Source organism: Salvelinus fontinalis, unplaced genomic scaffold, assembly GCF_029448725.1.
Source record: "Salvelinus fontinalis isolate EN_2023a unplaced genomic scaffold, ASM2944872v1 scaffold_0149, whole genome shotgun sequence".
NCBI classification, from domain to species: domain Eukaryota; kingdom Metazoa; phylum Chordata; class Actinopteri; order Salmoniformes; family Salmonidae; genus Salvelinus; species Salvelinus fontinalis.
Genome location: NW_026600358.1, coordinates 124,190 through 140,456, shown reverse-complemented (window position 1 = coordinate 140,456; position 16,267 = coordinate 124,190). Strand labels below are relative to the sequence as shown.

The window sequence follows — 16,267 nt, the reverse complement described above, 5'->3', positions numbered from 1 at the left end:
AAGAGGGGATACTATATAGTGTTGTTGGGTCTGTAACCGTGAAGAGGGGATCCTATATAGTGTTGTTGGGTCTGTATCCGTGAAGAGGGGATACTATATGGTGTTGTTGGGTCTGTAACGGTGAAGAGGGGATACTATATAGTGTTGTTGGGTCTGTAACGGTGAAGAGGGGATACTATATAGTGTTGTTTGGTCTGTAACCGTGAAGAGGGGATCCTATATAGTGTTGTTGGGTCTGTAACCGTGAAGAGGGGATACTATATAGTGTTGTTGGATCTGTAACGGTGAAGAGGGGATCCTATATAGTGTTGTTGGGTCTGTAACGGTGAAGAGGGGATACTATATAGTGTTGTTGGGTCTGTAACCGTGAAGAGGGGATCCTATATCGTGTTGTTGGGTCTGTAACCGTGAAGAGGGGATACTATATAGTGTTGTTGGGTCTGTAACGGTGAAGAGGGGATCCTATATCGTGTTGTTGGGTCTGTAACCGTGAAGAGGGGATACTATATAGTGTTGTTGGGTCTGTAACCGTGAAGAGGGGATCCTATATAGTGTTGTTGGGTCTGTAACCGTGAAGAGGGGATACTATATAGTGTTGTTGGGTCTGTAACCGTGAAGAGGGGATCCTATATAGTGTTGTTGGGTCTGTAACCGTGAAGAGGGGATACTATATAGTGTTGTTGGGTCTGTAACCGTGAAGAGGGGATACTATATAATGTTGTTGGGTCTGTAACCGTGAAGAGGGGATACTATATCGTGTTGTTGGGTCTGTAACGGTGAAGAGGGGATACTATATAGTGTTGTTGGATCTGTACCGTGAAGAAGGGATACTATATAGTGTTGTTGGGTCTGTAACCGTGAAGAGGGGATACTATATAGTGTTGTTGGGTCTGTAACCGTGAAGAGGGGATACTATATAGTGTTGTTGGATCTGTACCGTGAAGAAGGGATACTATATAGTGTTGTTGGGTCTGTAACCGTGAAGAGGGGATACTATATAGTGTTGTTGGGTCTGTAACCGTGAAGAGGGGATACTATATCGTGTTGTTGGGTCTGTAACCGTGAAGTGGGGATCCTATATTGTGTTGTTGGGTGTGTAACCGTGTAGAGGGGATCCTATATAGTGTTGTTGGGTCTGTAACCGTGAAGAGGGGATCCTATATCGTGTTGTTGGGTCTGTAACCGTGAAGAGGGGATACTAAATAGTGTTGTTGGGTCTGTAACCATGAAGAGGGGATACTATATAATGTTGTTGGGTCTGTAACCGTGAAGAGGGGATACTATATAGTGTTGTTGGGTCTGTAACCGTGAAGAGGGGATACTATATAGTGTTGTTGGGTCTGTAACCGTGAAGAGGGGATACTATATAGTGTTGTTGGGTCTGTAACCATTAAGAGGGGATACTATATAGTGTTGTTGGATCTGTAACCGTGAAGAGGGGATACAATATAGTGTTGTTGGGTCTGTAACCGTGAAGAGGGGATACTATATAGTGTTGTTGGGTCTGTAAACGTGAAGAGGGGATACTATATAGTGTTGTTGGGTCCGTAACCGTGAAGAGGGGATACTATATAATGTTGTTGGGTCTGTAACCGTGAAGAGGGGATACTATATAGTGTTGTTGGGTCTGTAACCGTGAAGAGGGGATACTATATAGTGTTGTTGAGTCTGTAACCGTGAAGAGGGGATACTATATAGTGTTGTTGGGTCTGTAACCGTGAAGAGGGGATACTATATAGTGTTGTTAGGTCTGTAACCGTGAAGAGGGGATCCTATATAGTGTTGTTGGGTCTGTAACCGTGAAGAGGGGATACTATATAGTGTTGTTGGGTCTGTAACCGTGAAGAAGGGATACTATATAGTGTTGTTGGGTCTGTAACCGTGAAGAGGGGATACTATATAGTGTTGTTGGGTCTGTAACCGTGAAGAGGGGATACTATATAGTGTTGTTGGGTCTGTAACCGTGAAGAGGGGATACTATATAGTGTTGTTGGGTCTGTAACCGTGAAGAGGGGATACTATATAGTGTTGTTGGGTCTGTAACCGCGAAGAGGGGATACTATATAGTGTTGTTGGGTCTGTAACCGTGAAGAGGGGATACTATATAGTGTTGTTGGGTCTGTAACGGTGAAGAGGGGATCCTATATAGTGTTGTTGGGTCTGTAACCGTGAAGAGGGGATCATATATCGTGTTGTTGGGTCTGTAACCGTGAAGAGGGGATACTATATAGTGTTGTTGGGTCTGTAACCGTGAAGAGGGGATACTATATAGTGTTGTTGGGTCTGTAACGGTGAAGAGGGGATCCTATATAGTGTTGTTGGGTCTGTAACCATGAAGAGGGGATACTATATAGTGTTGTTGGGTCTGTAACCGTGAAGATGGGATACTATATAGTGTTGTTGGGTCTGTAACCGTGAAGATAGGATACTATATAGTGTTGTTGGGTCTGTAACCGTGAAGAGGGGATACTATATAGTGTTGTTGGGTCTGTAACCGTGAAGAGGGGATACTATATAGTGTTGTTGGGTCTGTAACCGCGAAGAGGGGATACTATATAGTGTTGTTGGGTCTGTAACCGTGAAGAGGGGATACTATATAGTGTTGTTGGGTCTGTAACGGTGAAGAGGGGATCCTATATAGTGTTGTTGGGTCTGTAACCGTGAAGAGGGGATCATATATCGTGTTGTTGGGTCTGTAACCGTGAAGAGGGGATACTATATAGTGTTGTTGGGTCTGTAACCGTGAAGAGGGGATACTATATAGTGTTGTTGGGTCTGTAACCGTGAAGAGGGGATCCTATATAGTGTTGTTGGGTCTGTAACCGTGAAGAGGGGATCATATATCGTGTTGTTGGGTCTGTAACCGTGAAGAGGGGATACTATATAGTGTTGTTGGGTCTGTAACCGTGAAGAGGGGATACTATATAGTGTTGTTGGGTCTGTAACGGTGAAGAGGGGATCCTATATAGTGTTGTTGGGTCTGTAACCATGAAGAGGGGATACTATATAGTGTTGTTGGGTCTGTAACCGCGAAGAGGGGATACTATATAGTGTTGTTGGGTCTGTAACCGTGAAGAGGGGATACTATATAGTGTTGTTGGGTCTGTAACGGTGAAGAGGGGATCCTATATAGTGTTGTTGGGTCTGTAACCGTGAAGAGGGGATCATATATCGTGTTGTTGGGTCTGTAACCGTGAAGGGGGATACTATTTAGTGTTGTTGGGTCTGTAACCGTGAAGAGGGGATACTATATAGTGTTGTTGGGTCTGTAACGGTGAAGAGGGGATCCTATATAGTGTTGTTGGGTCTGTAACCATGAAGAGGGGATACTATATAGTGTTGTTGGGTCTGTAACCGTGAAGATGGGATACTTTATAGTGTTGTTGGGTCTGTAACCGTGAAGAGAGTATACTATATAGTGTTGTTGGGTCTGTAACCGTGAAGAGGGGATACTATATAGTGTTGTTGGGTCTGTAAGGGTGAAGTGGGGATCCTATATTGTGTTGTTGGGTCTGTAACCGTGTAGAGGGGATCCTATATAGTGTTGTTGGGTCTGTAACCGTGAAGAGGGGATCCTATATCGTATTGTTGGGTCTGTAACCGTGAAGTGGGGATACTATATAGTGTTGTTGGGTCTGTAACCTTGAAGAGGGGATACTATATAGTGTTGTTGGGTCTGTAACCGTGAAGAGGGGATACTATATAGTGTTGTTGGGTCTGTAACCGTGAAGAGGGGATACTATATAGTGTTGTTGGGTCTGTAACCGTGAAGAGGGGATACTATATAGTGTTGTTGGGTCTGTAACCGTGAAGAGGGGATACTATATAGTGTTGTTGGGTCTGTAACCGTGAAGAGGGGATACTATATAGTGTTGTTGGGTCTGTAACCGTGAAGAGGGGATACTATATAGTGTTGTTGGGTCTGTAACCGTGAAGAGGGGATACTATATAGTGTTGTTGGGTCTGTAACCGTGAAGAGGGGATACTATATAGTGTTGTTGGGTCTGTAACCGTGAAGAGGGGATACTATATAGTGTTGTTGGGTCTGTAACCGTGAAGAGGGGATACTAGTGTTGTTGGGTCTGTAACCGTGAAGAGGGGATACTATATAGTGTTGCTGGGTCTGTAACCGTGAAGAGGGGATACTATATAATGTTGTTGGGTCTGTAACCGTGAAGAGGGGATACTATATAGTGTTGTTGGGTCTGTAACCGTGAAGAGGGGATACTATATAGTGTTGTTGGGTCTGTAACCGTGAAGTGGGGATCCTATATAGTGTTGTTGGGTCTGTAACCGTGAAGATGGGATCCTATATAGTGTTGTTGGGTCTGTAACCGTGAAGAGGGAATACTATATAGTGTTGTTGGGTCTGTAACCGTGAAGAGGGGATACTATATCGTGTTGTTGGGTCTGTAACGGTGAAGAGGGGATACTATATAGTGTTGTTGGGTCTGTAACCGTGAAGAGGGGATACTATATAGTGTTGTTGGGTCTGTAACCGTGAAGAGGGGATACTATATAGTGTTGTTGGGTCTGTAACCGTGAAGAGGGGATACTATATAGTGTTGTTGGGTCTGTAACCGTGAAGAGGGGATACTATATAGTGTTGTTGGGTCTGTAACCGTGAAGAGGGGATACTATATAGTGTTGTTGGGTCTGTAACCATGAAGAGGGGATACTATATAGTGTTGTTGGATCTGTAACCGTGAAGAAGAGATACTATATAGTGTTGTTGGGTCTGTAACCGTGAAGAGGGGATACTATATAGTGTTGTTGGGTCTGTAACCGTGAAGGGGGGATACTATATAGTGTTGTTGGGTCTGTAACCGTGAAGAGGGGATACTATATAGTGTTGTTGGGTCTGTAACCATGAAGGGGGGATACTATATAGTGTTGTTGGGTCTGTAACCGTGAAGAGGGGATACTATATAGTGTTGTTGGGTCTGTAACCGTGAACAGGGGATACTATATAGTGTTGTTGGGTCTGTAACCGTGAAGAGGGGATACTATATAGTGTTGTTGGGTCTGTAACCGTGAAGAGGGGATACTATATAGTGTTGTTGGGTCTGTAACCGTGAAGAGGGGATACTATATAGTGTTGTTGGGTCTGTAACCGTGAAGTGGGGATCCTATATTGTGTTGTTGGGTCTGTAACCGTGTAGAGGGGATCCTATATAGTGTTGTTGGGTCTGTAACCGTGAAGAGGGGATCCTATATCGTGTTGTTGGGTCTGTAACCGTGAAGAGGGGATACTATATAGTGTTGTTGGGTCTGTAACCATGAAGAGGGGATACTATATAATGTTGTTGGGTCTGTAACCGTGAAGAGGGGATACTATATAGTGTTGTTGGGTCTGTAACCGTGAAGAGGGGATACTATATAGTGTTGTTGGGTCTGTAACCGTGAAGAGGGGATACTATATAGTGTTGTTGGGTCTGTAACCATGAAGAGGGGATACTATATAGTGTTGTTGGATCTGTAACCGTGAAGAGGGGATACAATATAGTGTTGTTGGGTCTGTAACCGTGAAGAGGGGATACTATTGTAACGGCGATCCTCCTCCTCTCCCTCTTCGGAAAAGGAGGAGTATTGAGGGAACCAAGGCGCAGCGAAGGTTGAACACATATTTATTAAACAAGACGAAAAACGAACACGAACTACACTTGAAATGATACAAAATAACAAACGACGTAGACTGACCTAAACATGAGAACTTACATAGACACGAAGAACGCACGAATAGGAAACAGACTACATAAACCGAACAAACCGTATACAGTTCCGTATGGTGCAAACATAACACAAACACGGAAGACAATCACCCACAAACAAACAGTGAGAACACCCTACCTAAATATGACTCTTAATTAGAGGAGAACGCAAAACACCTGCCTCTAATTAAGAGCCATACCAGGCAACCACAACCAACATAGAAACAGATAACATAGACTGCCCACCCAAAACACATGCCCTGACCATAAACACATAAAAAACAACATAAAACAGGTCAGGACTGTTACAACTTTATAGTGTTGTTGGGTCTGTAAACGTGAAGAGGGGATACTATATAGTGTTGTTGGGTCCGTAACCGTGAAGAGGGGATACTATATAATGTTGTTGGGTCTGTAACCGTGAAGAGGGGATACTATATAGTGTTGTTGGGTCTGTAACCGTGAAGAGGGGATACTATATAGTGTTGTTGGGTCTGTAACCGTGAAGAAGGGATACTATATAGTGTTGTTGGGTCTGTAACCGTGAAGAGGGGATACTATATAGTGTTGTTGGGTCTGTAACCGTGAAGAGGGGATACTATATAGTGTTGTTGGGTCTGTAACCGTGAAGAGGGGATACTATATAGTGTTGTTGGGTCTGTAACCGTGAAGAGGGGATACTATATAGTGTTGTTGGGTCTGTAACCGTGAAGAGGGGATACTATATAGTGTTGTTGGGTCTGTAACCGTGAAGAGGGGATACTATATAGTGTTGTTGGGTCTGTAACCGTGAAGAGGGGATACTATATCGTGTTGTTGGGTCTGTAACCGTGAAGAGGGGATACTATATAGTGTTGTTGGGTCTGTAACCGTGAAGAGGGGATACTATATAGTGTTGTTGGGTCTGTAACCATGAAGAGGGGATACTATATAGTGTTGTTGGGTCTGTAACCGCGAAGAGGGGATACTATATAGTGTTGTTGGGTCTGTAACCGTGAAGAGGGGATACTATATAGTGTTGTTGGGTCTGTAACGGTGAAGAGGGGATCATATATAGTGTTGTTGGGTCTGTAACCGTGAAGAGGGGATACTATATCGTGTTGTTGGGTCTGTAACCGTGAAGAGGGGATACTATATAGTGTTGTTGGGTCTGTAACCGTGAAGAGGGGATACTATATAGTGTTGTTGGGTCTGTAACGGTGAAGAGGGGATCCTATATAGTGTTGTTGGGTCTGTAACCATGAAGAGGGGATACTATATAGTGTTGTTGGGTCTGTAACCGTGAAGATGGGATACTATATAGTGTTGTTGGGTCTGTAACCGTGAAGAGAGGATACTATATAGTGTTGTTGGGTCTCTAACCGTGAAGAGGGGATACTATATAGTGTTGTTGGGTCTGTAACCGTGAAGTGGGGATCCTATATTGTGTTGTTGGGTCTGTAACCGTGTAGAGGGGATCCTATATAGTGTTGTTAGGTCTGTAACCGTGAAGAGGGGATCCTATATCGTATTGTTGGGTCTGTAACCGTGAAGTGGGGATACTATATAGTGTTGTTGGGTCTGTAACCGTGAAGAGGGGATACTATATAGTGTTGTTGGGTCTGTAACCGTGAAGAGGGGATACTATATAGTGTTGTTGGGTCTGTAACCGTGAAGAGGGGATACTATATAGTGTTGTTGGGTCTGTAACCGTGAAGAGGGGATACTATATAGTGTTGTTGGGTCTGTAACCGTGAAGAGGGGATACTATATAGTGTTGTTGGGTCTGTAACCGTGAAGAGGGGATACTATATAGTGTTGTTGGGTCTGTAACCGTGAAGAGGGGATACTATATAGTGTTGTTGGGTCTGTAACCGTGAAGAGGGGATACTATATAGTGTTGTTAGGTCTGTAACCGTGAAGAGGGGATACTATGTAGTGTTGTTTGGTCTGTAACCGTGAAGAGGGGATACTATATAGTGTTGTTGGGTCTGTAACCGTGAAGATGGGATACTATATAGTGTTGTTGGGTCTGTAACCGTGAAGAGGGGATACTATATAATGTTGTTGGGTCTGTAACCGTGAAGAGGGGATACTATATAGTGTTGTTGGGTCTGTAACCGTGAAGAGGGGATACTATATAGTGTTGTTGGGTCTGTAACCGTGAAGTGGGGATCCTATATAGTGTTGTTGGGTCTGTAACCGTGAAGATGGGATACTATATAGTGTTGTTGGGTCTGTAACCGTGAAGAGGGGATACTATATAGTGTTGTTGGGTCTGTAACCGTGAAGAGGGTATACTAGTGTTGTTGGGTCTGTAACCATGGTTGCCAGTGACTCTTCTCATTCAAATATTTTTGTTCAACAAACAGTTCAGTAATAGACTCATGTAGTTTCAGTTGATATTTCAAGGGTTGTTTGTTTGCACAATTCGCTGTCTGTGTATCGGTTCATTGTCTATAAAAGTGGATCCTAGTGTGTCACAACCTGATCTGTTTCACCTGTCTTTGTGATTGCCCCCAACCCCCCTCCAGGTGTCACCCATCTTCCCCACGTATCCCCTGTGTATTTATACCTGTGTTCTCTGTTTGTCTGTTGCCAGTTCGTCTTGTTTGTTCAAGTCAACCAGCATTGTGTGTCTCAGCTCCTGCTTTTTCCAGCCTCTCTTTTCTCAATCTCCTGGTTTTGACCCTGAGCCTGCCTGCCGAACTGTACCTTTGCCCCACCTCTGGATTGTTTGACCTCTGCCTTACCCTGACCCTGAGACTGCCTGCCGTCCGGTACCGTTTCCCCACCTCTGGTTTACCCCTGCCTGCATTGACCTGTCTATCGCCTGCCCCTGTTGGAATATTAAACTATTGTTTATTCGACATGGTCTGCATCTGGGTCTTACCTTCATACTTGATTAAGTGACTATATTTTCCTTCCTTTCTTTTTTTAGATCACATAAAAAAAGACTTGAATGGTAGGCTAACATCTGAATCTGCGTCTCTCTCTCTCTCTCTCTCTCTGTGGTGACTTAAAGAAGAGTTAAGGCCGCAACATCTTTCTGAATGTATCTGAACTAACATCTATCTGCATTTCTGTCGCTATCCATTTTCTGTCGCTGTCCATTTTCTGTCGTTGTCCATTTATGTGCTGAACGAATAGGCCAACTTTGTCGCAGCTCGTTTGCTTACACTGGCTTATACATAGAGCTGTGTTAATGATATAAGAACAAACATGATGAATTTACAGAATATAAATGTATAATGTTTGTTTATGTTTCAAAAGTCAACGCTCATGTTGGCAATTCGTTATTTTTTTGAAGTAGAATGCTGTTCTTATCGAGTTACATAAATCCAAACCATATTTATTTAAGCAAATCTGCTATATCAGCAATGTGTTTTTAAAAAGGCAGTAAATTGGGCTGAATGAACTGTGTCGCTGCCAGACAAGGCTCCGCTGATCATCCAGGTGTAGCGATGGTAAGGATTCACTCCACGCTCCGCTGTTGGGACAGTTTGTGGACACCGTTTGTCACCGTTAGAGTGCGGTTTATAGTATTGTTTAGTGTTGTGTTGTGTAGTGGCTTCGCTGGCATTGCCTGAGTTTATTGCACCGAGATTTACGTGAGAAAACACTAAAACACTAAATCAGTATAGAAATATCTTAAGAAAAAAAGAAGTAACAGCATGTCAGAAACAGCTCAATGTGATTGAAGTATCCAATCACTGTTGGGTGAAATTGTAACGCACTAAACAAACAACAACACAAAGAGCTACCTATCCAAAATGGAGACGTACGGACAAACCACTTCTTCCAACTTTTTTGGCCATATAACAAAGAACCAATAACAAACACATATACATGATCATTTACAAAACTTAGAATCAGCTATTAAAGACTACCAGGACACATTGAATTACATTGGATGAGCTATAGTACAAAATACAAAACCTTCCAACCTAAAAAGGTCTGTGGTGTTGATGATACACTACAAAAAAAAATATCAAATTTACTTACCACAAATTCAAAATGGCCTTTTCTTAAATTCGTAATTTAGCTCTGGCAGTTTCCCCAATATTTGGAACCAAGGTCTTGACAACCAAATCCACAAAAGTGGAGAAATATTTGACCCCAATAATTAGAGTAGAATCTACATCAACAGTAAACCAAGACAAATCCTCTGCAGTATCATCAACAGCAATCCAAGACAAATCCTCTGCATTATCATCAACAGCAATCCAAGACAAATCCTCTGCATTATCATCAACAGCAATCCAAGACAAATCCTCTGCATTATCATCAACAGCAATCCAAGACAAATCCTCTGCATTATCATCAACAGCAATCCAAGACAAATCCTTTGCATTATCATCAACAGCAATCCAAGACAAATCCTCTGCAGTATCATCAACAGCAATCCAAGACAAATCCGCTGCATTATCATCAACAGCAATCCAAGACAAATCCTCTGCATTATCATCAACAGCAATCCAAGACAAATCCTCTGCATTATCATCAACAGCAATCCAAGACAAATCCTCTGCATTATCATCAACAGCAATCCAAGACAAATCTTCTGCAGTATCATCAACTGCAAACTCCAACATTTCCTCAGTGAAAACAAATGTCTTGAGAAAATGGCAAACTGGCTTCTTACCAAAGTACCGTACGACAGATCATGTAGACATTCTGCAGACCCGTATTGACAACAACAAAAAAGTATCCTCATGCTTTGTTGATTTCACAAAAGCTTTTGACACAATTTGGCATAAGGTTTTGCTTTGCAAATTGATAGAAAATGGTGTTGAGGAAAAGCATATTACATTATAAAATCAATGTACATAAACAACAGGTGTGCAGTTAAAATTGACAGTAAACACACATTTCTTTTCCCCAGGGCCATGGGGTGACACAGGGATCCAGTTTGAGCCCCACTCTCTTCAATATATATATATATATAGTTATAGTTATATTTACAGTGCATTCGGAAAGTATTCAGACTCCTTTACCTTTTCCAACTTTTGTTATGTTATAGCCTTGTTCCCAAAACATTTTTAATCCTCATTAATCAACACACAATGACAAAGTGAAAACCGTTTTTTTTTTGTTTTTTTTTGCAAATGTATTAAAAATAAAAAACAGAAATACATTATTTACATAAGTATTCAGACCCTATAGCTATGAGATTGGAAATTGATCTCAGGTGCATCCTGATTCCCTTGATCATTCTTGAGATGTTGCTACAACTTGATTGGAGTCCACCTGTGGTAAATTCAATTGATTGGACATGATTTGGAAAGGCACACACACCTGTCTATATAAGGTCCCACAGTTGACAGTGCATGTTAGAGCAAAAACCAAGCCATGAGGTCTAAGGAATTGTCCGTAGAGCTCTGATCCAGGATTGTGTTGAGGCACAGATCTGGGGAAGGGCACCAAACAATGTCTGCAGCATTGAAAGTCCCCAAGAACACAGTGGCCTCCATCATTCTTAAATGGAAGAAGTTTTGAACCACCAAGACTCTTCCTAGAGCTGGCCGTCTGGCCAAACTGAGCAATCAAGGGAGAAGGGCCTTGGTCAGGGAGGTGACGAAGAACCCGACAGAGTTCAAGACCTCAGACTGGGGAGAAGTACAACAGGGCAATGACCAACAGGGCAATGACCATAAGCACACAGCCAAGATAACACAGGAGTGGTTTCGGGACAAGTCTCTGAATAGAAATATCTCATTTACATAAGTATTCACACCCCTGAGTCAATACTTTGTAGACCTTTGGCGGCGATTACAGCTTTGAGTCATTTTGGTTATGTCTGTATCAGCTTTGAGTCGTCTTGGTTATGTCTGTATCAGCTTTGCACAGCTGGATTTGGGGATTTTCTCCCATTTTTCCTTTGTCGATTTTCTCAAGCTCTGTTACATTAGATGGTGAGTGGTGGAGAACAGCAATATTCAAGTATTTACACAGATTTTCAATGGGATTAAAGTCTGGGCTTTGGCTGGGCCACTCAAGGACTTTCACATTCTTGTCCTGAAGCCATTCCAGTGTTGCTTTGGCTGTATGCTCGGGGTCATTATCCTGTTGGAATGTAAATCTTCGCCCCCAGTCTGTCGTTTGCACCCTGAGGCAGGTTTTCATCAAGGATTTGCCTGTATTTGGCTCCATTCATTGTTACCTCTATCCTTTACCAGTCTCCCAGTCACTGCTGCTGAAAAGCATCCCTACAGCATGAAGCTGCCACCAACATGCTTCACAGTAGGGATGGTGTTAGATGGGTGATGAGCTGTGCCTGGTTTTCTCCAGACATTGCCCTTTGCATTCAGGCAAGTTTTCTCATCCGACCACTTAATCTTTTGCCTAATCGTTTGAGTCTTTCACGTGCCTTTTTGCATACTCTTTCTCTCAGGCGTGTGCCCCACTCTCCCATAAAGCCCAGATTGGTGAAGTGCTGTAGAGACTGTTGTCCTTCTGGCAAGTTCTCCCATTCTAGCCAATGAACTCTACAGATCTGTCAGTGTTGTAATTGGGTTCTTGGTCAACTCACTGACCAAGGTCCTTCTTGCCCGGTTGCTCAGTTTGGTCGGACGGCCAGCTCTGGGCATTTTTTCCAGAACCCAATGATGGAGACCACTGTGCTCTTGGAAACTTCCAATACTCCCAAAATAGTTTTATACCCTTCCCCAGACATACAGTACCAATCAATACATTTGGACACACCTACTCATTCAAGGGTTTTTCTTTATTTAAAAAAAAACTATTTTCTACATTGTAGAATAATAGTGAAGACATCTGAACTATGAAATAACACATATGGAATCATTCAGAACGTAAAGTTAATTTATTTGCGACATTTTCCACAGCTTTACTTTAGTGCCTTATTGCAAACAGGATGCATGTTTTGTAAAAACATTTTTGTGTTCCTTCCTTTCACTCTGTTGTTGATACATCCTCAGTTTCCTCCAATCACAGCCATTAAACTCTGTAACTGTTTTAAAGTTGAAATTATGAAATCCCTGAGCGGTTTCCTTCCTCTCCGGCAACTGAGTTAGGAAGGATGCCTGTATCTTTGTAGTGACTGGGGTGTATTGATACACCATCCAAAGTGTAATTAATAACTTCACCATGCTCCAAGGGATATTCATTTTTACCCATCTATCAATAGGTGCCCTTCTTTGCGAGGAATTGGAAAACCTCTGTGTGGTCTTTGTGTTTGAATCTGTGTTTTAAATTCACTGCTCGACAGAGGGACCTTAAAGACAATTGTATTTTGTGGGGTACAGAGCTGAGGTCGTCGCTCAAAAATCATGTTAAACACTTATTATTGGACACAGAGTAACTTGCATACAACTTGTTAAGCACATGTTAACTCCTGAACTTATTGAGTTTTGCCATAACAAAGGGGTTGAATACTTATTGACTCAAGACATTACAGCTTTTCATTTTTTAATTCATTTGTACAAATGTCTTAAAAACATAATTCCACATTATCGGAGACCAGTGACAGTAAGTCTCAATTTAATCCATTTAAAAATTCAGGCTGTAACACAACAACATTTTGAAAAAGTCTGGCATGTGAATACTTTCTGAAAGACAAGTGTGTTTCTTTCTAAGTCCAAACTATTTAATTGTGTTAATGAAGTGTTAATAAAGTTGTAGTGACATCTCAAAGATGAATAAAGGACATTGGATGCACCTGTCCATCATTTTTGATTGGCATCGCAAACAGGTGTGAATACTTATGTTTTATTTATTTATTTAACCATGATTTAACTGTAAATTAGATATTTATGTATTTAATTTTCAATAAACATCTTTTCACTTCGTCATGTTGGAGTATTATGTGTACATGGTTGAGAGAAATAAAAAAGGCAATTTAATCCATTTTGAATTCAGGCGGTTACACAACAAAATGTGGAATAAGTCAAGGGGTATGAATACTTTCTGAAGGATCTGTAACTATTTGACAGACTGTAAATAATCAAACAAACAGCCAATTGGAATGCTATCTGGGCCTAAACAGAGAGTACAACATGGCAGAATACCTGACCACTGTGACTGACCCAACACTTTGAAGATCCTTGACTAGGTACACATTCAGTGAGCATAGCCTTGCAATTGAGAGAGGCCACCATAGCCTGTCTTCTCTTGAGAGCCAGGTCTGTTTATGTGCACACTGTCCACAAAATGAGGTGGAAACTGAGCTGCACTTCCTAACCTCGTGCCAAATGTCATATTTCCCACAGAACACACAGACACAAAAATAATTTGAAAACAAATCAAACATTGATAAACTCCCATATCTGAAATACCGCAGTGTGCAATCACAGCAGCAATATTTGTGGCCCGTTGCCATGAGAAAAGGGCAACCAGTGGAGAACAAACAACCTTGTAAATACAACCTATGTTTATCTGTTTATTGTCCTTTCATACATCAACTACTTGCACATTGTTACAACGCATTTGAAATGTCTATATTCTTTTAAAACTTTTGTGAGTGTAATGTTTACTAATGTTTCGCTTGTTTGTTTCCCTTTTTGTTTATCGTCTATTCCATTTGCTTTTGGCAATGTAAACATTTATTTCCCATGCCAATAAATCCCCTTGAATTATATTGAAATTGTGAGAGAGGGAGAGAGAGACCTAAGCTATCATTTCAAAAGTCAGCCTATAGAGACAGACGGGCGAGAAAACAGAACTATCGGCTTCTGGTGTCTACTCTGCTCTGTAGTGGTGAGTTAATCTAGAACAGAGAACACAGGGAGGGAGCGAGACGGGGAAGAGAGAGAGAAGAGTGAGACGGGGAAGAGAGAGAGAAGGGGGGGGGGGGGCTGGCTGGGCTGACAGTGAAAAGAGAGAAAGTTGGAGAATCACATGGAAAAAGGATATTCTAATGGAAATCCCAAATAAATAAATGAGAGGAAGAGGAGGAAAAATAAAATATGTGTAATGGGGTGAAATTCTTTACTGAAAAGAGACTGTGTGTTTTTGAAGTAGAGAAAAAAGAAAGATAAAGAGACAGAGAGAGAAAGATAGATAGAGAGTGAATGGTAGAGAGAGAAAGAGAGAGAGAGAGAAAGATAGAGAGACAGAGAGTGAATGGTAGAGAGAGAGAGAGGGAGAGAAAGAGAGAGGGAAAGATAGAGAGAGAGACAGAGAGTAAATGGTAGAGAGAGAGAAAGAGAGAGAAAGATAGAGACAGTGTATGATAGAGAGAGAGAGAGAGAGAAAGATAGAGAGAGAGACAGAGAGTAAATGATAGAGAGAGAGAGAGAGAGAAAGATAGAGAGACAGAGAGTAAATGATAGAGAGAGAGAGAGAGAGAAAGAGAGAGAGAGAGAGGGATATGGAGAGAGGGGGTTAGTATGGAGACAGACAGAAGGGAGGGGGACTAAGTGAGAGGGAGAGCTGAGAGAGACGGAGGGAAGAGCTAAAGGAGGGGAGGGGAGGGGAGGGAGGGGTGATACTGGGTGAGAGAGGAGGAGACAGGCTGGATAGTGGATGGAGAAAAAGACAAAGAGAAGAGTGAATAATCTGGGATCTCTCTCTTCTCTCAGAGAGCTCTATGTCTTGTATGGTGGAGATAAAGAAACCAACCGATGCATAGTGATAAGACAGCTAAGGTCTCTGGAGAGAGATGGAAGGGTGCTGGGTGGAGTGATACAGTGGGATAGAGAGAGAGGGGGAGAGAGAGAGCGCTGAAATAGAGAGAGCAAGGTGTAGAGAAAAAGGAAGAACAGAGAAAGCTGGAATAGAGAGAGGGAGTGAGGAATAGAGAGACGGATAGAGAGAAAGAGGGAGAAAGAGCTAGAGAGAAATCGCAGAATGATAGACTGACTGACAGAAAAAATGGGAGGAGAGCGCTGTGAGAGAGAGAGAGAGTGAGGGGGGAGGCCAGCCCATAGAGCGTACAGCACGTGTGGAGCTGAAAGAGAGGGAGGGAGGGAGGGAGGGGTGGGTGAAGGGGAGGAGAGAGGGAAACAGAGGGAGGGGGAGAGGTATTTAAACCATGGAGCAGGACAGACTAGCTCTGAACTCCCACAGAGTAGACGGAAGAGAGGAGAGAAGAGAAGAGGAACATAGAAACAGAGTGCTGTCTGCTTACAGTCTGCTTCTAGCCAGCACCACACACACATATATCCACACACTTCCAGAACGCAACCTCACCCATCCAGCTGGACTTTCTTTCTCCAAGTTGACTCCAGCCCTCAAGCCATCTGGAGCTCTATCTGTGACAACCTTTCCTCCACGCACCACCACTCTCACTCTGCCTCATCCATCTCTCCCTCGTTCCCTCTTTCCCTCGTTCTTCACGGGGGGGATGGCACGGGCCTCTTTCGGGGGTGCCCTCGGCTGTGCCCTGCTGGCCCTGGTGTTGGCGGCCGGTATGGATTTGGGGAGTCCCCCTGTGGCAGGCTTCTACCCCCACTTCAACCCTTTCTTCTTCCTGTGTACCCACCATGGGGAGCTGGAAGGGTCCGGGGTGGCAGAGGGAGGGGGAGAGGTGTTCCTCACCTTACAGATCGCTGGTGACCCCACCCACTACACTCCGGGACATGAGTATCAAGGTAAGTTAGGCTGCCCACAGTACA

The 16,267-nt window shown here is 42.8% G+C and overlaps 1 protein-coding gene across 1 annotated transcript in view; it reads left to right on the top strand.

Moving 5' to 3' along the window:
- Window positions 1–15,666: 15,666 nt before the first annotated feature.
- Window positions 15,667–16,267, top strand: part of LOC129843504 (uncharacterized) — a 92,161-nt gene continuing 91,560 nt past the window's right edge. The window contains exon 1 of the mRNA XM_055912257.1: window positions 15,667–16,243. Within this exon, the coding sequence (XP_055768232.1) occupies window positions 15,685–16,243 (559 nt within the window). The 5' untranslated portion in view covers window positions 15,667–15,684. The remainder of the gene's footprint in view (window positions 16,244–16,267) is intronic.